Source organism: Mustelus asterias, chromosome 1 (genome assembly GCF_964213995.1).
Source record: "Mustelus asterias chromosome 1, sMusAst1.hap1.1, whole genome shotgun sequence".
In the NCBI taxonomy this organism is placed as follows: domain Eukaryota; kingdom Metazoa; phylum Chordata; class Chondrichthyes; order Carcharhiniformes; family Triakidae; genus Mustelus; species Mustelus asterias.
The window spans coordinates 49,730,017-49,756,904 of record NC_135801.1 but is presented as its reverse complement, the minus strand read 5'-3'; the positions used below and the strand labels follow the sequence as shown (position 1 = coordinate 49,756,904).

At 42.9% G+C, this 26,888-nt stretch overlaps 1 protein-coding gene across 1 annotated transcript in view; it reads left to right on the top strand.

The window, feature by feature from the left end:
* frem3 (Fras1 related extracellular matrix 3) overlaps positions 1–26,888 on the top strand; it is a 209,039-nt gene that overhangs the window by 158,266 nt on the left and 23,885 nt on the right. Inside the window, exons 15-19 of the mRNA XM_078212092.1 lie at positions 4,225–4,356; positions 7,427–7,758; positions 17,857–18,049; positions 23,612–23,716; positions 25,406–25,533. Of these exons, the coding sequence (XP_078068218.1) occupies positions 4,225–4,356; positions 7,427–7,758; positions 17,857–18,049; positions 23,612–23,716; positions 25,406–25,533 (890 nt within the window). The remainder of the gene's footprint in view (positions 1–4,224; positions 4,357–7,426; positions 7,759–17,856; positions 18,050–23,611; positions 23,717–25,405; positions 25,534–26,888) is intronic.

Genomic DNA, 26,888 nt, shown 5'->3' with positions numbered 1-26,888 from the left:
TGTGCAAGCTTGATGTGTGCAAATTAGCTGCCATGTTTCCTACACAACATCAGCTTCAAAAGTACTTCATTGGTTGTGAAGCAATTTGGGACACCGTGAAATCTGTCTTTTTGTTTTAAGGGTCAGTGAAGACAAGTGCAATTCTGCTGAGATTAGCAAATTCACTGTAGAACATGTCTGAATTTGGTCTGTTCCTTCAGCAACTCAGACACTGAGAGAGCTTTTTTTCCTTGTCTTGAATTGTTATTGTTCTATTATAATGGGGAGATGGTGGCACAGTGGCAATATCACTGGGTTGGTAATCCAGAGGCCTGGACCAATGTCCTGGAGACATAGAGATAGCCGGTGGAATTTGAATTAAATCAATAAATCTGGAATTGAAAGCTAATGTCAGTAATAATGACTGTGAAACTGTCATTGATTGTTATAACCACCCATCTGCTTCAGTAAAGTCCTTTAAGGAAGGAGATCTGCCACCCTTACCTGGGGCTGGGATTCACCAACCTCGCCCACAGCTGGGATTCTTTGGTCCCACTGCAGTGAACGGAGATTTGGCTGAGGACAAATTCCGGCTCTGCTCTGGCCTACATGTACTCCAGACCCACAACAATGGTTGACCCTTAACAGCCCTCTGGAATGTCACTCAGTTCCAGGCAATTAGGGATGGGCAACAAATGCTGGCTTTGCCAATGATGTCCACATCCCATGGAAAAATAAAAAATGTGGTTAGAGGGGGGCGTGGGTGGGGCCGCAAGCAAATCAGAATCCATGTATTGCTCTGTTGATCAGCTCTGAGCAGGAGCCAGACCTGTAGAAGAAGCTTTTTATCTTGCCTGTCCCAGTCCCAAAGCTGTTAAACTCACTCCATCAGAGAAGAGAGAGGCAAAAATAGAGGTAAGGTAAGAGAGAGGCAAAAATAGTCATTGGACCACTGGAAAATGAGGCTGGAGAAGTAATAATAGGAAACAAAGCAATGGCAGAGAAACTGAATAGTTACTTTGCATCAGTCTTCATGGTGGAAGATACCCGTGGGATGCCAGAGCTCCAGGAGAGTCAGGGGCCGCAGGTGAGTGTAGTGGCCATCACTAAGAAGGTTCTGGGGAAACTGAAAAGTCTGAAGGTGGATAAATCACCTGGACCGGATGGACTACACCCCAGGGTTCTAAAAGAGATCCCTGAGGAAGTTGTGGAGGCATTGGTGGTGGTCTTTCAGGAATCACTGGAGGCAGGGAGGATACCAGAGGACTGGAAAGTAGCTAATGTAACACCACTGTTTAAGAAGGGAGGGAGGCAGCAGATGGGAAATTATAGGCTGGTTAGCCTGACTTTGGTCATTGGCAAGATTTTAGAGTCCATTATTAAAGATGAGATCGCAGAGTGGAAGTGCATGATAAAGTCGGACTGAGTCAACACGGGGAGGTCATGTCTGACAAATCTGTTAGAGTTCTTGGAGGAGGTAACAAGGAAGTTAGATAAAGGAGAAGCAGTGGACGTGATTTATTTAGATTTCCAGAAGCCTTTGACAAGGTGCCGTACAGGAGACTGTTAAATAAGTTAAGTGCCCATGGTGTTAAGGGTAAATTCCTGGCATGGATAGAGGATTGGCTGACTGGCAGAAGGCAGAGAGTGGGGATAAAGGGGTCTTTTTCAGGATGGTAGCCGGTGACTTGTGGTGTGCCTCAGAGGTCTGCTGGGACCACAACTTTTCACAATATACATTAACAATTTGGAAGAAGGAACTGAAGGCACTGTTGCTAAGTTTGCAGATGATACAAAGATACAAAGTATTAAGGAAGCAGGGGGGGCTGCAGAAGGGCTTGGACATGTTAGGAGAGTGGGCAAAGAGGTGGCAGATGGAATACAATGTGGAAAAGTGTGAGGTTATGCACTTTGGAAGGAGGAATGGAGGCATAGATTATTTTCTAAATGGAAAAATGCTTAGGAAATCAGAAACATAAAGGGACTTGGGAGTCATTGTTCAAGATTTTCTTAAGGTTAATGTGCAGGTTCAGTCGGCAGTTAGGAAGGCAAATGCAATGTTTGCATTCATGTCGAGAGGGCTAGAATACAAGAGCAGGGATGTACTTCTGAGGCTTTATAAGGCTCTGGTCAGACCCCATTTGGAGTATTGTGAGCAGTTTTGGGCCTCATATCTAGGGAAGGATGTGTTGGCCTTGGAAAGGGTCCAGAGGAGTTCACAAGAATGATCCCTGGAATGAAGTGCTTGTCGTATGAAGAACGGTTGAGGACTCTGGGTCTGTACTTGTTGGAGTTTAGAAGGATGAGGGGGGGATCTTATTGAAACTTACAGGATACTGCCAGGCCTTGATAGAGTGGACGTGGAGAGGATGTTTACACCAGTAAGAAACACTAGAACCAGAGGGCACAACCTGAGGCTAAAGGGACAATCCTTTAAAACAAAGATGAGGAGGAATTTCTTCAGCCAGAGAATGGTGAATCTGTGGAACCCTTTGCCACAGAGGCTGTGGAGGCCAGGTCATTGAGTGTCTTTAAGACAGAAATAGATAGGTTCTTGATTAATAAGGGGATCAGGGGTTATGGGGAAAAGGCAGGAGAATGGGGATGAGAAAAATATCAGCCATGATTGAATGGCAAGCAGACTCGATGGGCCGAATGGCCTAATCCTGATCCTATGTCTTATGGTCTTACGGTCTAAGAGTGTAAAAGCTGGTCAAAATTTATAATTAAGTTAGGTTGTGCCGTCAACATAGAAAATAGAAGCAGGAGTAGGCCATTTGGCTCTTCGAGCCTACTCGCCATTCATTTTGATCATGGGTGATCATCAAATTCAATATGGTGATCCTGCCTTCCCTCCATATCCCTTGATCCCTTTAGCCTCGAGCTATATCTAATTTATTTTTGAAATGACACAACGTTTTAGCCTCAACTACTTTCTGTGGTAGTGAATTCCACAGATTCACCACTCTTTGGGTGAAGAAATTTCTCCTCATGTCAGTCCTAAAAGATTTACCCCTTATCTTCAAACTATGACTCCTAGTTCTGGACTCAATAGTACATTTTTCTAGCATTAGGCCTATATTAGGAAGCCTTCAAAGTACCACAGCTTTGAATTCACACCCCATTTGGAGGAATTTGTAGAATTGGCGGCACGGTAGCACAGTGGTTAGCACTGCTGCTTCACAGCTCCAGGGTCCTGGGTTCGATTCCCGGCTCGGGTCACTGTCTGTGTGGAGTTTGCACATTCTCCTCGTGTCTGCGTGGGTTTTCTCCGGGTGCTCTGGTTTCCTCCCACAGTCCAAAGATGTGCGGGTTAGGTTGATTGGCCAGGTTAAAAAATTGCCCCTTAGAGTCCTGGGATGTGTAGGTTAGAGGGATTAGCGGGTAAAATATGTGGGGGTAGGGCCTGGGTGGGATTGTGGTCGGTGCAGACTCGATGGGCCGAATGGCCTCCTTCTGCACTGTAGGGTTTCTATGAATCCCTGGCGAAATGAGGTCAATGGCCATTTTTAGCTGCTTATTTCAGAAGTTTCACTTCAAATCCCCACAGAAGCCTTTTGTATTTTTATAACTCCTCTGAGTTGTAAAAATCACTGTTCAAATAACAGAGATAGCTTCGATGTTTCAAAACACAAAGCTAAGCTTAACATCAGCGAAAAATAATTTAGAAAAAGAACATTTACTTCCAGCTCTTGAGCTCATCCTCCACGTCTTTATTTTAAGCAGACAAATAATGCAGCACTTATTTATAACTTAAACTTTAATCCTCATTGTGTTTTACTAATGTACTGTTAGTACTGATGTTACTCCAAATAAACAATAGAGAGAAGAGTTTCATTTATTGTTTGAAATCAAATATCTTGCCTTACTCTCGTGTCATTTCAGTGACTTGGCTTTTATACTTACCACATGATTGACTTGTCTTGCATACACAGCTCCTGCTTTAAAGTCTAATTGGTCACAAGAAATTTGTATCTGAAGAACATCTTGATGAAAGAAAGAATTCTATTATAAATTATTTTTAATCCTGATGCTTTGAGTTAAGAAGCTCTGAAAATCCATTTGGATTATAAAATTAGCAATAAATATCACACAACACCAAGAATAAAAGTTGTTGCTACACTGCTTCCAACAGTGGAGAAGTGACGGTCACCATACTTTGAATAGACGTGCTGGTTTAGTGATGCTATTTTCGATGGTTTATGTGGTTACAGCCTGAAATCCCCATATGATTGTTGTTTGCAGGTCTTTGCCAGTCACGTGTTCCGGGAGCAGTTGGTGCAGAACCTTTCTCTGCAAAGTTGCGCTACACTGGCTCAGACGACCCTGACCATCCAAACCTTATCAAGCTAACTGTGACAATGCCTCACATGGATGGTAACTGCATCTTCACTGTCGTATTTGTCTAATGTCCATTTCACCATCCTCTCTTTTAGTTGCTGCTTTTAGCATCAACCCTGCCAACTTCAGAACTGTTGGTATTTATGGGAATAACAGAAACATCAGCAACTGTTAAAAACATACATCAACTTAGTTTATTTAAACAGTAAAAGGGAAAATGAAGTAAATGATAATAGAGTGATTAGATGACACAAAACTTGGGTTTTAAAAGACAGAAGGAAAGCATGATAAATTAAGGATTCCTGCAACTCAGATCTTGGAAAATAATGGCTTTAATGAAGTCAGAGGAAAAAAGTGTGAAAGGTGGCAGATTTCAAGTCAACAATGAAGACGGGATTAAAGTTTAGAGGAGCACTAGTCAAAGTATTATTGATAAATAGAGAGAGAGAGGAAGCTGACAACAGAGAAAGGGATGGAAATTCAGCTTAGGCAGTTTTACAAAGAGGCAGTATGCCCTGGCTACCCTCTTACACAGTAAGACGTCTCACAACACCAGGTTAAAGTCCAACGAGTTTATTTGGTAGCAAAAGCCACTCGCTTTCGGAGCGCTGCTCCTTCATCAGGTGAGTGGGAGTTCTGTTCACAAACAGGGCATATAAAGACACAAACTCAATTTACAAAATAATGATTGGAATGCGAGTCTTTACAGGTAATCAAGTCTTAAAGATACAGACTATGTGAGTGGCGAGAGGGTTAAGCACAGGTTAAAGAGATGTGTATTGTCTCCAGACAGGACAGTTAGTGAGATTTTGCAAGCCCAGGCAAGTCGTGGGGGTTACAGATAGTGTGACATGAACCAAAGATCCCGGTTGATGCCGTCCCCATGAGTGCGGAACTTGGCTATCAGTCTCTGCATGGTACATTGGAGAGACCATGCAGATGCTACGACAACGGATGAATGAACACTGCTCGACAATCACCAGGCAAGAGTGTTCTCTTCCTGTTGGGGAACACTTCAGCGGTCACGGGCATTCGGCCTCTGATCTTCGGGTAAGCGTTCTCCAAGGCGGCCTTCACGACACACGACAACGCAGAGTCGCTGAGCAGAGACTGATAGCCAACTTCCGCACACATGAGGACGGCCTCAACCGGGATCTTGGGTTCATGTCACACTATCTGTAACCCCCATGACTTGCCTGGGCTTGCAAAATCTCACGAACTGTCCTGGCTGGAGACAATACACATCTCTTTAACCTGTGCTTAACCCTCTCTCCACTCACATTGTCTGTACCTTTAAGATTTGATTACCTATAAAGACTCGCATTTCAATCATTATTTTGTAAATTAAGTTTGTGTCTTTATATGCCCTGTTTGTGAACAGAACTCCCGCTTACCTGACGAAGGAGCAGCGCTCCGAAAGCTAGTGGCTTTTGCTACCAAATAAACCTGTTGGACTTTAACCTGGTGTTGTGAGACTTCTTACTGTGTTTACCCCAGTCCAACGCCGGCATCTCCACATCATGACTACCCTCTTACACCCATGAGATATTCCGTCTCATTGACTCCACTGTCAGAGATTGGAGTTGGATAATAAAAGGAGGCCTCAGCTTGCCAATAAATGCTGATCAAAGAACAAAGAGAACAAGAGATCAGTCGTAACACTAGCACACAGGCACATCTCTCCAAACCGATACAGCTGATGGTCAATAATAAAAATAGATAACACATTTTGCATTTGCATCAAAAATGGAAAAAGTAGGTTCACTATAGGGCACAGATGTATCAACAGGACCAGCTTTTGGCTGCAAACGGTAATATTATTGTCAAGAATTTATTGTGAGCAATGCTGCCATTTACCCTTCCATCAAGTTCCTCTCTGCTATGTTTAATTGATTACTGCCTTCAGTAAATTAGCAGAGAAAGGGATTTGCTCTGAATGCAGTAAGTGAGCAATAGTGTCCTTCAGCCAAAGACGAGGCCCAGTAGAACACTCATGTTGAGAATGGTTGTGGCACTTGTGGCTTAGGCCAGATATTGATCAACAACTCACAATTAATAGAGATTTTGGTAATTACAAAATGAATTATAATAAAACAACCAATTTTACATCAATTCATTACAGCTCTCAGACATTGAATTTCTTCATGTGCACTGGCCTTCCCCTCACAATGCTTTGCTCAGCTCACAATTGAGCTTTATGCTCTAACTTATTTTTTCATATTTGGCTGGTGTCTTATTAGAGATTTCCATGTGAAATAATGAAAGAACATTTGGAAATACCACCAAGGAATACTGACATCGAAGCTGAAAGAGGATGCACCGGACAGTAATAATTTACCAGACAGCAAATGATCAATATCAGGAAAATAACTGGTGGCAAACGGGGGGAAGCTGGAGATTCCCAGCTCTATGTTCACCAGCCCACAGTTTTCCTGTTCATTAAAATAAATGCAGATTTGTGAGCACACAAGTGGAAAACCGCAGCTTGAAATGCCATTTGGAAGATAAAAAGATAGGATTCTGCCTCCTTTAAAACGTAGCCTCAGAGATTCCTAAAGCTGTTTATTAGCAGGTTATAAAACTCGAGTTTTAGTGTAATTCACCAGGCATTTAAAACTATAGTCTGAATTAGTCAAATCAAAATATCTGTTTGGCAGCTGAGCTTTCCCTCTGACAGTGGTCTATTTTATAACTCGAGTATCCTTTATCCGAATCCCTCAGGGCCGATTGCATTTTGGATTTCAGATCATTCTGGTTTTGGATACCCCACATAAACATGTATTATAATAGCCTAAGCCTGGGCTAGCTAGAGTCTAAATTAATATAAATGGCTAGAAAAGTAAATGCATCACTAATAAATACAAGGTACCTGTAATAAGCTTTTTTGACATGTTCACCACAAAAATCACAGTGCAGGCAAAGGACTAGACTTCCCGCACTAAAGGTCAATAAAATTTTGGATGTGTTTGGTTTTTGGATTTATAGATGCAGGCTACTCAACCTGTACTTCAAAGCTTGAACGTTGCCGCAAGTCCACGTGTAATCTCTTGCAGTTAGAATGATCTCTTCTGTAGCATGTGCTAACTGACTGTCTTTTAATTTACAGGCATGCTCCCTGTCATCTCATCTAGGCCACTGTCCAATTTCGAGTTGACCTTAAGCCCGGATGGCACCCGAGTTGGTAACCATAAATGTTCCAATCTTTTAGATCATAATGAAATACCCACTCGTTATGGTTTCATTAATGATGCCACAAAGAACCCTGAGGTGATTGGAGAAACATCTCCATATCAATACAGCACTGCCCTGCGTTCTGCCAGTACTCTTCGATTCTACCGTAATCTCAATCTTGAAGCATGTATCTGGGAATTCACTAGCTACTATGACATGTCTGAACTATTGACTGAGTGTGGAGGCACCATTGGAACTGATGGACAGGTAAGATGGATTGTGTTCAAACCTGTATGGGTAGTTATTTATTTCTGTGGTAATAAAGTTTTTCTTATCTGGCCTTTTAGAATAAATGGATAATGGCCCTATCAAAGTAGCAGACAAGGTATTATTACATTAAAGTCCTGTCAGCACTTATCTAATCCTGGCCTCAAGAGCATCCTCAATTTTAATTTTGACACCATTAGTGGTTGTGGTTTGAGCTGCCTAGGCCTTTGGCTCTGAAATTCTGACCCTGCTTTTTAGCCTTTTTTCCTTTAAGTAATTCCTTAAAATCTACCTTTTTGACCAAACGTTTGGCCATCTGATATATCTCCTTATGTGGCTCAGTATCATAATTTGTTTTGTAATGCTCCTGTGAAGCAACTTGGGTTGTTTTATTTCACTAAAGATGTTACATAAATATAAGTTGTTGTTGCTAATGTCATTCACAATAATTTCAATGGTAAAGAGTTCAGTTATAGCTAAGACATGAATGATTAAAGAAAGAGTTTTTGGTTGTGTGCACTGAACTGCTTGATGCACTGCAAAACCTATTGCATTTTTAGGTATAAGCTCCCTGTGGTGATTGTCTCTTTAAGGATCAATCTGCAGAGTAAGGTCAGATGATGCAGGGAACAGGGTGGGGCATCTCCCTAGTCAGCAGGGCTTGCTGTTCCAGAACCTTCTTGGGAGGCAAGTCTACCTGTAAATAAGTGTGTTGTTTTTCCCTATACAGGTGAATAAGAGCAATGATTGTAAAAGTGAGCCTTGAACTGTGAGTACACAAGTTCCAATGAAGTTGAGACAACGAAGAGTAATTACAAAAATGCCACTATTTGGATCCTTTTGATGCTTCTGTGGAGGATTGGACACAATTCATAGAGTGTTTGGACTGTTACTTTCAGCCAATGAAATAGAGGAGGAGGGAAAAGAAAGGCAATCCTGTGTGTGTCTGGGACTCAGGTTTACAATTTGAATTACAGTCTCACAGCTCCAAGACAGATCTATGAATTGGTAAAGTCACATTTCCAACCAAAACCATCAGTCATATTGCAGAGACTTCAGTTTAATCAAGGGGGGAGAGTCCCAGGGAAGCTCTTGCGACTTAATCACCAAGTTGAAGCAAATCTTGGAGCACTGTCACTTTGGAACCATCTTGAATGATATGCTGTGGGACAGATTAGTCTGCAAGGTGAACAATGAGGCTATTCAATGGTAGTTAGTAGTAAAGGTGGATATATATTTTAAGTGTGTGTTGGAGATAATACTGGCAATGGAGAGCACTGAAAAGGGTGCACAAGAGCTACAAAGCATGCAAAATGGTGCTGTTCATCAGTTAGGACAGGAACTTTCAGTCAGCAGTGGTGCCAAAAAAAAAGTAAAAGTGGGAAGTGAATTCAGCCATAAAAAAACAAGCTTTAGAAGAGGAAATCTGCAAATATTGAAGCAGAATTTTATCATTTTGGGGGAAACTACTCCCCTGAATCCTGTTGCTATGAAGAGGCAGAATTTTTTTTTTCTGTCACAGAAAAGGCCATTTAAGATGCGGTGCAAAAGCAAGTCAAGTCTACCCAGTAGCTGATTAAGTAGAGCGTTACCAGTATGTAACGTGGAAGAAGCGAGCACCAACTATTTAGATGTTCACTCTCTGTTTAATGTGAAAGTGAGCAAGATAGCCCCCATTATTGTAATGCTCTTGGTAAATGGAAAGCCTCTTAAGATGTAAAAACACATTGGAGCAGCTGCTAATGTGATAAGTCAACATACATTTTGGTACTTGAGCGAAGGAGCCCAGTTGTAAATAAGCAACCCCTAATTTTTTAACCGTGATCCCAAGTTCCAGATTCTCCGACAAGAGGAAACCACACTATCAGGATCTTGAAGATTTCAATCAAGTTGCCTCTTACTCTTCTAACTTTCAGTTAAGCCTACCTAGTCCAACCTTTCCTCATAAAACAACTCACCTGTTCCAGATATTAGTTCTCTGAACTGCTTCTAATGCATTTGCATTCTTTTTTAAATAAGGAGGCCAATACTATACACAATACTCCAAATGTGGTCTCATCACTACCATGTACAAATGAAGCAATGTTCCTATTTTTGTAATCAATTCTCCTCTCAAAAAATGATAACATGGTGGCACGGTGATTAGCACTGCTGCCTCACTGCGCCAGGGACCCGGGCTCGATTCCTGCCTTCGGTGACTGTGTGGAGTTTGCACATTCTCCCTGTGTCTTCGTGGGTTTCTTCTGGGTGCTCCAGTTTCCCACAAAGATGTGCAGGTTAGGTGGATTGGCCATGCTAAATTGCCTCTTTGTGTCCCAAGATGTGTAGTTCGGGGAGATTAGCAGAGTACATATGTGGGGTTATGGAGATAGGGCCTGTGAAGATGCTCTTTTGGAGAGTCGGTGCAGACCCAGTGGCCTCCTCCTGCACCGCAGGGATTCTATTAGCTTTCCGAATTACTTGCTGTACCTGTGTACTAGCACTTTGTGATTGACCAAGAATTCTCTGAATCTCAGAGCACTGCAATCTCTCACCATTTAGATAATATGCATCTTTCCAATTCTTTCTGCCAAGGTGGACCATTTCATATTTTTCCATTTTGTCATATCTTTGCTCACTCACTTGAACTATCTATGTCCCTTTGTAAGCATCATTATGGCCTCTTCACAATTTACTTTCCTACGTATGTGTTATCAGCAAATTTCACAACCGTACCTTCAGTCCCTTCGTCCAAGTCATTTATATAAATTGTAACAAATTGAGATCCCAGCACTGATCCCTGTGGTGCACCACTCATTACATCCTGCCAACCTAAAAAGACCCATTTATGCCTACTCGCATAGAATCCCTACAGTGCAGAAAGAGGCCATTTGGCCCATCAAGACTGCATCAATGACAATCTCACCCAGGCCCTATCCCCGTAACCCCACATATTTACCCTTTTAGTTCCCCTGACAGTAAGGGGCAATTTAGCATAGCCAATCAACCTAACCTACACATCTATGTGGGAAACTAGAGTACTCAGGAGAAACTCATGCAGACAAGGGGAGAACGTGCAAACTCCACACTCAACCCAAGGCTGGAATCAAACCCTGGTTCCTGGTACTATGAGGCAGCCGTGCTAACCGCTGTACCACCGTGCCGTACTCTGTTTCCTGTTAGCTAACCAATCTCCTATCCATGTTGATATGTTACCACAAATACCAAGAGCTTTTATTTTGTGCAATAACCTTCAATGTAATACCTTACTAAATTTCTTCTGGAAATCCAAGTAAAACACCCGTGTCTGCGTGGGTTCCCTCCGGGTGCTCCAGTTTCCTCCCATGGTCTGGAGGACGTGCTGGTTAGGGTGCATTGACCTGAACGGGTGCCGAAGTGTGGCGACTAGGGGATTTTCACACTGGCTTTGTTGCGGTGTTGGTGTAGGCCTTACTTGTGAGACTAATAGATAAACGTTTTAACTGTGTACAGTTCTGGTCACCCTGTTATAGAAAGGATATTATTAAACTAGAAAGAGTGCAGAAAAGATTTACTAGGATGCTACCGGGACTTGATGGATTGAGTTATAAGGAGAGGCTGGATAGACTGGGACTTTTTTCTCTGGAGCGTAGGAGGCTGAGGGGTGATCTTATAGAGGTCTATAAAATAGTGAGGGCACAGGTCAGCTAGATAGTCAATATCTTTTCCCAAAGGTAGGGGAGTCTAAAACTAGAGGGCATAGGTTTAAGGTGAGAGGGGAGAGATACAAAAGGGCCCAGAGGGGCATTTTTTCACACAGAGGGTGGTGAGTGTCTGGAATGAGCTGCCAGAGGTAGTAGTAGAGGCGGGTACAATTTTGTCTTTTAAAAAGCATTTAGACAGTTACATGGATAAAATGGGTATAGAGGGATATGGGCCAAGCACGGGCAATTGGGAATAGCTTAGGGGTTTAAGAAAAAGGGCAGCATGGACAAGTTGGGCAGAAGGGCCTGTTTCCATGCTGTAAACCTCTATGACATCCGCCAGTTCCCCTTTATCCACAGCACATGTGACTCCTTCAGAGAAAATAAATTGATTAAACATAATTTCCACAAAACCATGTTGACTCTGTCTTACTGTCTTGACTTTTTCTAATTGTCCTGCTATAAAAGATGTAACAATAGCTTCTAACATTTTCCCTATGACAGATGTTAAGCTGAGTTTTTCGCTTTCTGTCTCCCTCTCTCTTGAATAAATGAGGTACTTTTGATATTTTCCAATCTATTGGGATCTTCCCTGAAACTAGGAAGCTTTGGAAAATTAAAACCGATGTATCAACTATTTCTCTAGCCAATTCTTTCAAGATCATAGGACCTGGGGATTTGAAAGCCTGCAGCCCCAACAATTTGCTCAGTAACACTTCCCTGGTGACTCACCTGAGGAAGGAGCAGCGCTTCAAAAGCTTGTGATACCAAATAAACCTGTTGGACTTTAACCTGGTGTTGTGAGATGTCTTACTGTTCCCTGGTGATTGTAAATTTTCTGATTTATAGCTATTCCTGGGACGTTACTTGGATCCCCTCTTGTGAAGACTGATGCAAAATACTTGCTCAATTCGTCTGCCATCTACCTTCTATTGAGGTTCAAATAGTGCAATTGCAAAAATAAATAGCCTTGACAAATCCTGATACAAATAGATGTGAAGGACTTGTTTGTGTTTATTAACTTAGTAACTTGACTTTATGGATTGTTGTTTAAAGCAAACAGTAAATGATTGTATGATTAACATTTATTACTGGGGACCTATAAACCATAAAAACCATAGAAACCCTACAGTGCAGAAGGAGGCCATTCGGCCCATCGAGTCTGCGCCGACCACAATCCCACCCAGGCCCTACCCCCACATATTTACCCGCTAACTTACGCAATTTAGGATTCTAAGGGGCAATTTTTAATCTGGCCAATCAACCTAACCCGCACATCTTTGGACTGTGGGAGGAAACCGGAGCACCCGGAGGAAACCCACGCAGACATGAGGAGAATGTGCAAACTCCACACAGACAGTGACCCGAGCCGGGAATCGAACCCGGGACCCTGGAGCTGTGAGGCAGCAGTGCTAACCAAGCTAGTCCTGAGACTGAGCCATTTACTTGGTTTGTTCGGTCCAACTATCCTCATTCAAGTGAGGAAATTAGGGATTAACGCAATTTATTGGCATTTGTTAACTAGTAACACATTACAGTGTGAGAACAACCAGCATATCATCCTTGGAAAAGACCACAGTGCAGTCATGATCTTACACCATTATAACAAAACTGGTGCGTACACACTTCATCAGAGAACCTGTTCACCAGTCCAAACATACCAGAATGAGTTATTGTTATTTGGGTGCAAAAAATATGGTACCTTCTAGCATAAGATTGGTGACTAATATAAGATTGCAAAGTGTTGCTGCTTCATTAGATTTTCATGAACTTTATTGTTTTGCAGTCAGTAAAGTTCTCACCTAGTTCAATCATTACTGAATGCTCCAACCATGTTGTTGGCCAATGAATAGCATCTCAGAGAAAATTCCCAAGGCTCGTTGTATCATTTCTCACTCTGCATCATTCTTTCTCTAGAACTTCAAATCAATGTAACACCTTACCTCCCTACAACCATCACGCTTTCAAAACCCACATTCATTTCACTTTACTACTATTTGACATACCTTCCCTCCTCCTAAGTCTTTAATCCTTGGAGGTCCTTTACAGCTTAAACCTTGGATCTCGAATTATGAACAATAAAGGATATGCTTAACTTGTGGGATAATCTCTCCAAACTGACCCAGCACACACACTGGGTGCCCCTCACACACTGCCCCTCTGGTATCTCCTGAAACAGTAAGAAGTCTCACAACACCAGGTTAAAGTCCAACAGGTTTATTTGGTAGCAAATACCATAAGCTTTCGGAGCACAGCTCCTTCCTCCTGAAACAGTCAGAAAGTGACTACTTAAAAGTAAAGTTACTACCTTCAACTTATTGTAACATTTGTTATTTGTATGGCTGGGTTAGCAGTTACAGTTGGATGTTGAGGTTAACAATCTATTCAGTGTGAATGCTGCCACCAGGAATGGACCTCTCAGGGCAGGAGTTCAGTCTGTGGGAAATCGACTGATTTGAATGGCTGCAATCACAATTTGAGCTGTTCCTCATTTTCCACTTGTGGAACAAACGGTCACATCTTCCTTGGCCCATCTGCAAGTGGTTGAGGATCATCTAGATTTTCCATGGAAGGTTGAAACCTGGGACTTGACTACTCAGGTCATTTACCAGATTGTGGTTGGTAATGTTTTCAGTCAACCAAGAGGTGTGTCATTGAGAGATGGGACAGTCGTCAGTTTGTAGTTTGTTTGAGGAGGGACAACAGGATTTCATTCGAGTAAGCAGGGCTTCTTTGAGGTCCTGTGTCAATGGAAATACTCTGCTAGCTGTCAGCTATTGGTGTTCTTTGAGCAGGATGTTTTCCCTCTGGACATCAGGAGGTTCATTGTGTGCTAGCACAGGAAGCCACTTGAGCTGCGTTGGTCTTACTGTGCCAGCAATAATCCTCATGCCTTCCCAAAGGGGGATAACAACCATGTTTGTGTGGTAGCAGTACTCTGCTATCAGGTAGACCAGGGCAAATTAAGCAGTGAGTAGTGTTTTGACTCTGCTGCCTCGGGTAAGTCGCTGCGAGCTTTCATACAAGGTTCATTCTTGGCTTGGTTCCGGTGTTCTGGATGTTTTGCGGATACATCAATGTATGGTCAAGGGTGATGCCAAGATATTTTAGCATTGGATCGTGAGAAACTGGTTAAGATAATTGAATCTGGAGGATCCCATTTGCAATGATGCATGGTAAAACCCTACTCAGTAATTCCTTCACAATTCATCTACGAATGATCCTAATGAACACTGAAGTTTTATGGAAAAACAGTGGACTGCAAGCTCATTTGCCTGTATGTGGTGCTTTAATTAGTTATCTTCCCACTATTCCCACTAAATAGTCTGTAGCATTAGAATCATACTAAAATAAAGTCTGTCTGGAATTGAATCTACTGTGCCTGTTGTTCATGTATTTTTGGGAGGGAAAAGAAAATAGATCAAGACTACTGGTTTACTAAAGAAGTTGAATCTCTTGTGAAGAGGAAGAAGGAGACGTATGTAAAGATGAGAAATGAAGGCTCAGTTAGGGCACTTGAGAGTTAAAAGTTAGCCAGGAAGGACCTGAAGAGAGAGCTAAGAAGAGCCAGGAGGGGACATGAGAAGTCTTTGGCTGGTAGGATCAAGGAAAACCCTAAAGCTTTCTATAGGTATGTCAGGAATAAAAGAATGACGAGGGTAAGATTAGGGCCAGTCAAGGACAGTAGTGGGAAGTTGTGCGTGGAGTTCGAAGAGATAGGAGAGGCGCTAAATGAATATTTTTCGTCAGTATTCACACAGGAAAAAGACAATGTTGTCGAAGAGAATACTGAGATACAGGCTATTAGACTAGACGGGATTGAGGTTCATAAGGAGGAGGTGTTATCTATTTTCACACTTTCCAGAATTGCTAAGTCCCCTGGGCCGGATGGGATTTATCCTAGAATTCTCTGGGAGGCTAGAGAGGAGATTGCAGAGCCTTTCGCTTTGATCTTTATGTTGTCATTGTCTACAGGAATAGTGCCAGAAGACTGGAGGATAGCAAATGTTGTCCCCTTGTTCAAGAAGGGGAGTAGAGACAACCCTGGTAATTATAGACCAGTGAGCCTTACTTCTGTTGTGGGCAAAGTTTTGGAAAGGATTATAAGAGATAGGATTTATAATAATCTAGAAAGGAACAATTTGATTAGGGATGGTCAATGCGGTTTTGTGAAGGGTAGGTCGTGCCTCACAAACCTTATTGAGTTCTTTGAGAAGGTGACCAAAGAGGTGGATGAGGGGAAAGCAGTTGATGTGGTGTATATGGATTTCAGTAAAGCGTTTGATAAGGTTCCTCATGGTAGGCTATTGCAGGAAATACGGAGGCATGGGATTGAGGGTGATTTAGCGGTTTGGATCAGAAATTGGCTATCTGTAAGAAGACAGACGGAGGTGGGGGTTGAAGGGGAATGTTCATCCTGGAGTTCAGTGGTGTACCGCAAGGATCTGTTTTGTAGCTACTGCTGTTTGTCATTTTTATAAATGACCTGGATGAGGGTGTAGAAGGGTGGGTTAGTAAATTTGCGGATGATACTAAAGTCGGTGGAGCTGTGGACAGTGCGGAAGGATGTTGCAGGTTACAGAGGGACATAGATAAGCTGCAGAGCTGGGCTGAGAGGTGGCAAATGGAGTTTAATGCGGAAAAGTGTGAGGTGATTCACTTTGGAAGGAGTAACAAGAATACAGAGTACTGGGCTAATGGTAAGATACTTGGTAGTGTGGATGAGCAGAGAGATCTCAGTGTCCATGTGCATAGATCCCTGAAAGTTGGCACCCAGGTTGATAGGGTTGTTAAGAAGGCATACAGTGTGTTAGCTTTTATTGGTAGAGGGATTGAGTTTCAGAGCCATGAGGTCATGTTGCAGCTGTACAAAACTCTAGAGCGGCCGGACTTGGAGTATTGCGTACAGTTCTGGTTGTAGGAAGGATGTGGAAGCATTGGAAAGGGTGCAGAGGAGATTTACCAGGATGTTGCCTGGTATGGTGGGAAGGTCTTATGAGGAAAGGCTAAGTGACTTAAGGCTGTTATCGTTAGAGAGAAGAAGGTTAAGAGATAACTTAATAGAGGCATACAAGATGATCAGGGGATTAGGTAAGGTGGACAGTGCGAGCCTTTTTCCTCGGATGGTGATGGCTAGCACGATGGGACATAGCTTTAAATTGAGGGGTGATAGATATAGGACAGATGTCAGAGATAGGTTCTTTACTCAGAAAGTAGTAAGGGCCCTGCCTGCAACAGTAGTGGACTCGCCAACATTAAGGGCATTTAAATAGTCATTGGCTAAACATATGGATGATATTGGAATAGTGTAGGTTAGATGGGCTTTAGTTTGGTTTCACAGGTCGGCGCAACATTGAGGACCAAAGGGCCTGTAGTGCGCTGTTATGTTCTATGTTCTACTGCTTTTATTGCCATTATATCCACTGATAATTGGACTGAAATCTGTTCTACTTGATTCAAATTAATTTGAATTTCACTCAGAAGATTCCATAACAGAGGGTGATGTGTAAACTTGGTGACTGTTGTCTTTGAAGAATATTTGACATAAAAAATGGTACTGACTGAATTTTATACTAAGTTAACAACAACCAGTGGGTGGCATGGTGGCACAATAGTTAGCACTGGTGCGTCACAGCATCAGGGATCAGTCTCAAGTCACTGTCTGTGTGGAATTTGCACATTCTCCCCGTGTCTGCGTGGGTCTCCTTTGGGTGCTTGGGTTTCCTCCCACAATCCAAAGATGTGCGGGTTAGGTTGATTGGCCATGCTAAATTGCCCCTTCGTGTCAGGGAGATTAGCAGGGTAAACAGGGATAGGGCCAGGGTGGGATTGTTGCCGGGGTGGGCTCAATGGGCCAAATGGTCTCTTTCTGCACTGTGGGAATTCTATGATTCAGTGATTAATGGTACCTTCTTCAAAATATTATACTGAATGTGGTTATTTTTGTTTGGGCAGTATGATTTTGAATTTCTTCTGTGTTTGCGTCCAGAGACACATGTAACTTGAGCACAAATCAATTATCTGCCTGAAAAGATCACAAAATGTTGAATGCAATGAATTGAAACTTGAATTTCCATGCTTTAAAGAAGAGGAATACATGGTGTGAGTTCATGCTCCTTTTTCCCCATTTTTTACATTCACCATATTTTAATGAGATTGCAGGAAATTCGAGTAGAACTAAATATCAGCAGAATTCAGCAGGAATATTTGGATCTAACTTCTTCTTGCACCCATGAAAGGAATTTCAGTCCATTAAAGGCAACTGTTGTTGTTCTTATGGCAATTAAGTAGATTTAAACATTTTTAAATTTGCAGATTTCCAAGGATAAGTTTTCACTTTGAAGCATTGATTATGCTTCAGGACACTGATGGATCTCAGTGGGTTAAGTTTCTCTCTTCTTCATTTTTGTCAATTTTATTTCTGTTTGACCTGTAGGTTCTGAACCTAGTCCAGTCGTATGTCACACTTCGGGTGCCACTTTTCGTCTCCTATGTCTTCCACTCCCCTGCAGCTGTTGGTGGTTGGCAGCACTTTGACCTGCAATCTGAACTGAAGCTCACTTTTGTGTATGATACCGCCATCTTGTGGAAGGATGGTATCGGCAGCCCGCCAGAGGCAGAGCTACAAGGTATTTTAAAAGAAAAAAGTGGTTCAGCAGTTGCTCGGATTACAGAGTGCCCATGCTCACAACATCTTTGAGAAATTCTTACAATTATTTTGTTTGTTAGCCTGCCATAGGCTGAATAGTTTTAGATTGAAACAAACTATGTCCAAGAATCTACTTCATTATTGTCAGGGCTGATAGGTATGGGTGTATGAAAATAGACCAGCTGATTGCAGCTGTTTCTTGGCTGGGGTAGTTAAATTTTTAATGCCAATATCTGGGCATATTTTTTTTAAAAACTGCTGCCCAAATGTGTAATAACAGGGAGAACACGGCCAATTTGAAATATAAAACATAACATCAAAAAACGAAACCCAATTCGCCTCACCTGACATGTTGAAGTTAGGTGAAATTAATCTTTTTCCTATTGAGAGCAACATGAATTACTGGTGCCTTCAAATTGATTCTCATTCCAGTAAAGAATTATAATCACTCTCATTCAGCCTCTGATTTGCATGAAATGTCCATTGGAGATGAAGGCATCACTACTCCTGTGGGGATGTGATGATAAACAGCCAGCAACATTACAGCAATACACCATTCAGAAATAAAGCTGCAAATCTTAAGCCTCCACTGAAAAACACTATCTATGCTGCTTCCAACAAGAATATCTCTGGTGTATATTGATAAATTTGAAAAAAACAAGTCTAAAAGACTGATTTATTTAGGAAGTCACCTTGATCTTAATGTAGGATTAAATGCACAATGTTTAGGATAAAGAGCAGGAGAAGCATTTTTACACAGACTTGTGAGCAAAGACCAGGTCAACATTTAGGTGATTGAAGGGAAAGAGAACAAAAGGATATGGAATAGGCACACACATGGGCTTTAGGACTATTGCTCAGGTGAAGGTTAAACACCGGTGTAGACTGGCTGGACCAAATAGCCTGTTTCTGTGTTATAATTTCTTTGTAACTTCTACACATGTTAAACCGGTCCTTCCAGCTATTACACTGCAGGACTATCAGTTTGTCCCATGTAGTACGATTGTGCTGCTTCAGGCTTTATATCTGCTGCCAGTGAATCTTTCACAAAATGTCAAAATGCTTTTGATTTCCATTTCTTTTATTAGAAGTCATATTTGGAAAGTTGTTGCACTAGCCACAATACTGTTGTACAAATCACGTCACCAGGTCAAAGTGCCTTGTCTGTAATAGTAACACTAACACTACAAAGATGAAGAGGTGAAATTGGTCTTGGGTGGTAATGCAAAACAGGCAATAAGGAATTGGCATTTTATTCCTGCCCTGTTTTCATTCCTACTGAACTGAGCGGAGAAGAAAATTGAAGGGAGTTGTGAGCAGGCAACTGATTCACTATTGGCCTGTTTGTGCTGCCACGCCAGATCAGTTTCACCTCTGAGCTTTCAATATCATGCTTTTGAACATGCTGAAAGAACAGGAGGATGTCAACAGTACATATATAAAGACCAAGAGGATAGCCAGGGAGAGGGTTGGCCCACTTGAGGACAAGGGAGGGAATCTATGTGTGGAGCCAGAGGAAATGGGCGAGGTATTGAATGAGTACTTTGCGTAACTATTCACCAGAGAAGGACTTGGTGGATGATGAGTCTGGGAAAGGATGTGTAGATAGTTTGAGTCATGTTGAGATTAAAAAGGAGGATGTATTGGGGTTCTTGATAAACATTAAGGTAGACAAGTCCCCAGGGCCTGATGGGATATAACCCAGAATACTGAGAGAGGCAAGGGAGGAAATTGCTGGGGCCTTGAGAGAAATCTTTGTATCCTCACTGGCTACATGGGAGGTAAACACATTGCTTTCTTGCATCTTTGTAGAAACTTGATGTCTGTGTCGATATGCGCGATCTTCTTGGAGATCCTCTCCACTTGGAGCCGGCAGTTTGCGGTGTCGATGGTAGTCATGGGAGGTCCCAGAGGATTGGAGAATAGCCAATGTTGTTCCTTTATTTAAGAAGGGTAGCAAGAATAATTCAGGTAATTACAGGCCGGTGAGCCTTACTTCAGTGGTAGGGAAATTATTGGAGAGGATTCTTCGAGACAGGATTCATTCCCACTTGGAAATAAGTGGACGTATTAGTGAGAGGCAACATGGTTTTGTGAAAGGGAGGTCGTGTCTCACGAACTTGATCGAGTTTTTCGAGGAAGTGACGAAGATGATTGATGAGGGTAGGGTAGTGGATGTTGTCTACATGGACTTCAGTAAGGCCTTTGATAAGGTCCCTCATGGTAGACTGGTGCAGAAGGTGAAGTCGTATGGGATCAGAGGTGAGCTATCAAGGTGGATACAAAACTGGCTCGGTCAAAGAAGATAGAGGATAGCAGTGGAAGGGTGTGTTTCTGAATGGAGGGCTGTGACAAGTGGTGTTCCTCAGGGATCAGTGCTGGGACGTTTGCTGTTTATAATATATATAAATGATTTGGAGGAAAATGTAACTGGATTGATTAGTAAGTTTGCGGACGACACAAAGGCTGGTGGATTTGCGGATAGCGATGAGGGCCATCAGAGGATACAGCAGGATGTAGACCAGTTGGAGACTTGGGCGGAGAGATGGCAGACAGAGTTTAATCCGGACAAATGTGAGGTAATGCATTTGGAAGGTCTAATACAGATAGGAAATATACAGTAAATGGCAGAACCCTTAAGAGTATTGATAGGCAAAGGGATCTGGGTGTAAAGATACACAGGTCACTGAAGGTGGCAATGCAGGTGGAGAAGGTAGTCAAGAAGGCATACGGCATGCTTGCCTTCATCGGCCGGGGCATTGAGTTTAAAAATTGGCAAGTCATGTTGCAGCTTTATAGAACCTTAGTTCGGCCGCACTTGGAATATAGTGTTCAATTCTGGTCGCCATACTACCAGAAGGATGTGGAGGCTTTGGAGAGGGTACAGAAAAGATTTACCAGGATGTTGCCTGGTATGGAGGGCATTAGCTATGAGGAGATATTGGAGAAACTTGGTTTGTTCTCATTTGAACGACGGAGGTTATGGGGTGACCTGATAGAAGTCTACAAGATTATGAGGAGCATGGACAGAGTGGATAGTCAGAAGCTTTTTCCCAGGGTGGAAGAGTCAATTACTAGGGGGCACAGGTTTAAGGTGCGAGGGGCAAGGTTTAAAGGAGATGTACAAGGCAGATTTTTTACACAGAGTAGTGGCTGCCTGGAACTCGTTGCTGGGGGAGGTCGAGGAAGCGGATACGGTAGTGACTTTTAAGGGGCATCTTGACGAGTAAAAGAATAGGATGGGAATAGAGGGATATGTTCCCCAGAAGGGTAGGGGTTTTAGTTAAGTCGGGCAGCATGGTCGGTGCAGGCTTGGAGGGCCGAAGGGCCTGTTCCTGTGCTGTAATTTTCTTTGTTCTTTGTATAGAGAAAGAAAATGAATAACCATTTAACTGTATTTAACATTATGTCTATTTCAGTGAAACAACATAAGTGACAGCCATTCATTGGTTAAATGCTCAGGGCAATGCCTTGACCAATCAGAGTCAAGCTGCCTGCATGAAATTTCAAACAGTACTTGATAGTTAACTGTCAGTCACCATCAAGTGGTGCATTCTCCATAGTAATGCCTTTCCAATCAGAATCTACTTGCAAATCAACTGTTCTCACACAGTATAAAGTTGTTGTTTCCCTGACGTTGGTATTCTTGTGATTGTCCTGGTAAGTCCAAGATTCCATGGCACTATTTTAATGCAGAGCAGGGGGATTATCCCTAGTGACCTGACCTCACTCAACATCACAGAAAAAAGATCACCTGGCATTGTGTGGGAGTTTATTGAGCTCATGTTGATTGTTTATAGAGTCATAGAAGTTTATAGCATGGAAACGGGCCCTTCAGCCCAACTTGTCCATGCCGCCCAGTTTTTACCATAAACTAGTGCCAATTGCCTGTGTTTGGCCCATATCCCTCTGTACCAATCTTACCCATGTAACTGTGTAAATTCTTTTTAAAAGACAAAATTGTACCCACCTCTACTACTACCTCTAGCAACTCGTTCCAGACACTCTCAACCCTGTGTGTGGAAAAAATTGCCCCTCTGGACTCTTTTGTATTTCTCCCCTCTCACCTTAAACCTATGCCCTCTAGTTTTAGATTCCCCTACTCTTAGGGAAAGATGTTGACTATCTAGCTGATCTATGTCCTTCATTATTTTATAGACCTCTAAGATCATCCCTAAGCCTCTTAAGCTCCAGGGAAAAAAGTCCCAGTCTATCCAGCCTCTCCTTATAACTCAAACCATCAAGTCCCAGTGGCACCCCTAGTAAATCTTTTCTGCACTCTTTCTAGTTTAATAATATCCTTTCTCTAATAGGGTGACCAGAACTGTACACAGTATTCCAAGTGTGGCCTTACTAATGTCTTATACAACTTCACCAAGACGTCCCAACTCCTGTATTCAGTGTTCTGACCGATGAAACCAAGCATGCCAAATGCTGCCTCCACCACTCTGTTCACCCGTGACTCCACTTTCAAGGAGCTATGAACAACTTTCCCCAACGCCCTACCATTAACTGAGTAAGTCCTGCCCTGGTTCGATCTATCAAAATGCATCACCTCACATTTATCTGAATTAAACTCCATCTGTCATTCATCAACCCACTGGCCCAATAGATCAAGATCCCGTTGCAATCCTAGATAACCTTCTTCACTGTCCACTATGCCACCAATCTTGGTGTCATCTGCAAACTTACTAAACATGCCTCCTAAATCTCCGTCCAAATAATTAATATAAATGACAAATAACAATTGTGATTACTTTGCTGTAAAGTGCTTTGAGGCATCTGGTGGTAATGAAAAATGTTATATAAATGCAAATATTTCCATTCCTTCTTTACTTGTTCATCACTATTCAGAGCAAGTTTTCAAGATTGAAATCGGGACCTGCATTTGGAATTATGGGGTCTACCTCTTTGTAGTCTAAGTTGTGTATTTTGAAGAATCTAATTAATTAAATCAATTGGCTCAAGCTACTGTCATCAAGTCACAATGGCATTGTGAAGGCCATTCAGCCCATTGAGTCCATGACAGCTCTGTCGATGAATCCAGTCTGTCCCATTTTCCCACTGTATGCCCATCACCCTGCAAGTTTATTTCCCCCGAGTGACCATCCAATTTTCTCATGAGATTATTGACAGCCTCACTCACCACCTATTTTAGGTAGTGAGTTCATTCTAGACAATCTAGCAAGTGTCAAACTATAGACTATTTAGGACAAAGATGAGTGCAGAGGAGGGGGGACATTCAGCTCAGCTGGTGTGCGAACAGCAACAAAACAATTATCTGTTGGAAACCAAGCTGTGATTTTTTAAAAAGCTGTGAAAGGCATGGAAAGGTACAGAAACTGTTATCAAAAGCATTAAAAAAGCCTAAACACAAGAGAACTGAAGAAAACAGAGTGAAGTACTTGACTAATAATCCTGTAGATTAGTCACAGTTCCTGAGTAGAATACAATTGTTACTTTAATATGATTGTGTGATATAACTCCCTAAGATGTGGAAACGTTGAATGAGGAACTGCACTGTTTGGACTACTTTGTGCAGGTGCCTTGTATCCAACCAGTATGAGGATCAATGAAGAAGGGCGACTCGTGGTAAATTTCAAGACGGAGGTTCGATTCAGAGGCCAGTTTGTCATGTCCCACCCAGGTAAATAATTTCTATTAGTGTTAAATCGTGTGTTCTGGATTCCACAAACAAGCCAACACATGGACTTCTTTTAGTTGTTCATGGAATATGAGCGTCGCTGGCTCGGCCATCCCTAATTGCCCTTGTTCAGAGGATGTTTAAGAATCAAACATATTGCCATGAGTCTGGAATCACATGCAGGCCAGATCAGGTAAGGACGGCAGATTTCCTTCCCTGAAGGATTTTTATGACAATCGACAAAGGTTTCACGGTCATCAGCCGTGGTGGGATTCAAACCCGGATCCTCAGAGCATTACCCTGGGTCTCTGGATGACTAGTCCACTGATAATACCACACTGCCACCATCTTCCCACGTGTCCCATCAGGCCTTTCAATCTTGCGTCACGAAAATGGAAAATTACATCAATCTAAAACCCAATTGCCAAAGAATGATTTGCACACTGTGCTGCTCCTGATGCATTGTTCACCATTCTGCCGGTTCCTGCCCTCTATCTCCATACCGAGCTGGTCTTCATGGAGAGCCTTGTGTTGCTGGACCCATGGACCCTCCTGTGTCACTGTCTCAGATCAGTACTGGGCCGGGGTTGGGGAGTGCAGTGTCTTTTTTCAGCCTGATGCCACACACACAGGGTGGGGGGAGGGGGGGTCAGGTGTGACCAGACGAAGACAAGGGGGCAATGTGGAAGGAGGAATGTGCAAGGAGGGGGCGGAAGGGTGAGATCTCACAATGGCAGGCAGAGGGACAAGGAAGTGGGTGAAGATGACGAAAATCAAGAGGAAGGAAGCTAGACCACAACAAAACCTCATGAAGAGCTCACAAGCATGGTGGGGGAGGCAAGGGATACTGCATCGTTTATTGGAAGGGATGTACAAAGATTCCAGATGTGATGTATAGGGGTCCAAGTGGGGGATGGGTGCCATGCAGGTGATGGGCTCGCAGGGAGGGTGGTTGAATCCAGAAACAGACTTTCTCTTGAGGCTGCTAGCCTTTTCACTCTGGGTTGCTGACATCCTGCCTGGTCTAGTGAAGGCAGGTGGACTGGAGTGAGTGATGTCAGTGTGCTGAACCGATGTTTAAGTATGGCAGTGGGATGTTCAAACCCACCAGTTGCCAGGAAATTCAGAGGGGAACATTCCTGGCATAATTAATGAAGCTCCAAGTGTAGAATCTGAAGCAGGATCCCTCCATTCTGGCCAGCAAGAATGACGCTGCTCACTTAGTCTTAAAAATGGAGAATGGAGAAATCCACCCATTTGCTTCTGAGTGGCTGGGAACACTCAGATTCAAACCCAGGTAAAAATGCACACAATCCAAACAGATCCTTTAGGAAAGTTTTCTACTTTGATTGTGTTTCACAGACACAAATACTGTATTTGTTAAATGTTCTTATCATTTCCACACATTCTCCATTATAAATGAGTCCGGTTACCAAATGCTTTGCCGCCACCTAAATATGAAACAAATCCTTCATTTTACCTCCTGTAATTGCTTCAGAAAAATTGCAAGTAATGAAGTCTTCTTTGTACTGGTACTTGTATTAACTTCCTAAGAAAATGGCCAGAGGAAAGAAATTGATCCTTAATCCTTTGGTGTCCTACTTAAGCTTTGTCTGCATATGCTCTTATTTTTGCATTTTTACTCCTTACTAATGGTGATTGAAGTAATGTCTTTACTGCTTTGTGTTCCAGGCACCTCATTAGCATCAATGATAATGTCTGCTGATCACCCTGGCCTTACATTCACACTCAGTCTCGTGCGCAGTGAACCAACCTACAACCAGCCAACACAACAGTGGAGTTTCATCTCCGATTTTGCTGTAAGTTTACTATGTCAAGGTATTGGTGCACCCTTTCCCACATCCTGAATCCCTTACCGACTCCTCACTCCATTCCTGCCTTCATGGATTGAATGCAAGTTGCTGCCAATGTCTCATAGCTGCTGCCTGTACTCAGTGCCTCAGATTTAAAACTCTCACCCTCGTGTTTAAGCTGCTGGCGGATCGGGATTATCCCCTGTGGAGGTAGCTCCTGACTCCTGTCCAAGACATGGAAGCAGAGAGGCACTATAACCAGAGCCATCTACTAACAAGATCCTACTCAGCAGACCACCCACATGTTGAAGATGTGCTGTCATTGCACGGACTAGTCGGGTGATGTCCTCTCTGGGGAGGAGAGGGATGACGCCAGTGCTCCCCCATGGGGTGGTCTAATCATTAGCCTCCCCAACTACTTCAGCCGTCCCTTTCATGGTTCTAGTGATACCTGGATGAGGTTACCAGCTGGGATGTAATTGACTCCTCATATCTCTGCAGCATGAACAGCACGGAGTGTGTCATGTGACAGGGAATCTAAGTCTTGCTGTGCATGTCAGCCCGCTGCACCTACACCCTGTGGTATATATGGCTCACCATCAGAATTACTCTCTCAAAGTTCATGTAGTCAAGTTTCTAAGCCCTGATAGAGCACATGTGCTACATGGACTCCTCTATTGTCAGCCCATGGCCTCTGGAGTGCCTTGGGAATCTCCGACACTCATCTGCCTCTAATTCTCCAGAGAGACCCTCCTTGTCTGGACACCAAAGGTCCAGCCTCATCACTCGATGAAGCATGGCTGTGTCTGTTCTCCATTTTCCAAAGGGGACAGCCTGCAGCTAACACTGCCTTACTTTCCTCCATCTACTCACTCGTGATGCTCCCCGGGGATATATCCCTGGGGATATCTGAGAGCAGCCCTATTGTTGAGCGCACATTTGTTTCTCTAAACAGCTTAACTGCCAGTTTGCACATGGCGGAGGTAACAAATCAAAGTCTGATAAAGTTCTGAGTTTTCATTTGGAGTTTAACTCCTCAAACTCTCTCAACAGGATATGATTCCTCATTCTACCTATGTCATTGGTTTGTGGACCATGACAACTGGGTTCTACTCTGAGTGGCACAGTGGTTAGCACTACTGACTCACAGCACCAGGGACCCAGGTTCAATTTCGGCCTCGGGTCTGTGTGGAGTTTGCACATTCTCGCCGTGTCTGCGTGAGTTTCCTCCCACAGTCCAATGATGTGCGGGTTAGGTGGATTAGATGCTAAAATGCCCCATAGTAGGTGTCAGGGGGATTAGCAGGATAAATAGATATGGTGTGGGTGGGATTGGTTTTGGTGCAGCATCGATGGGGCTG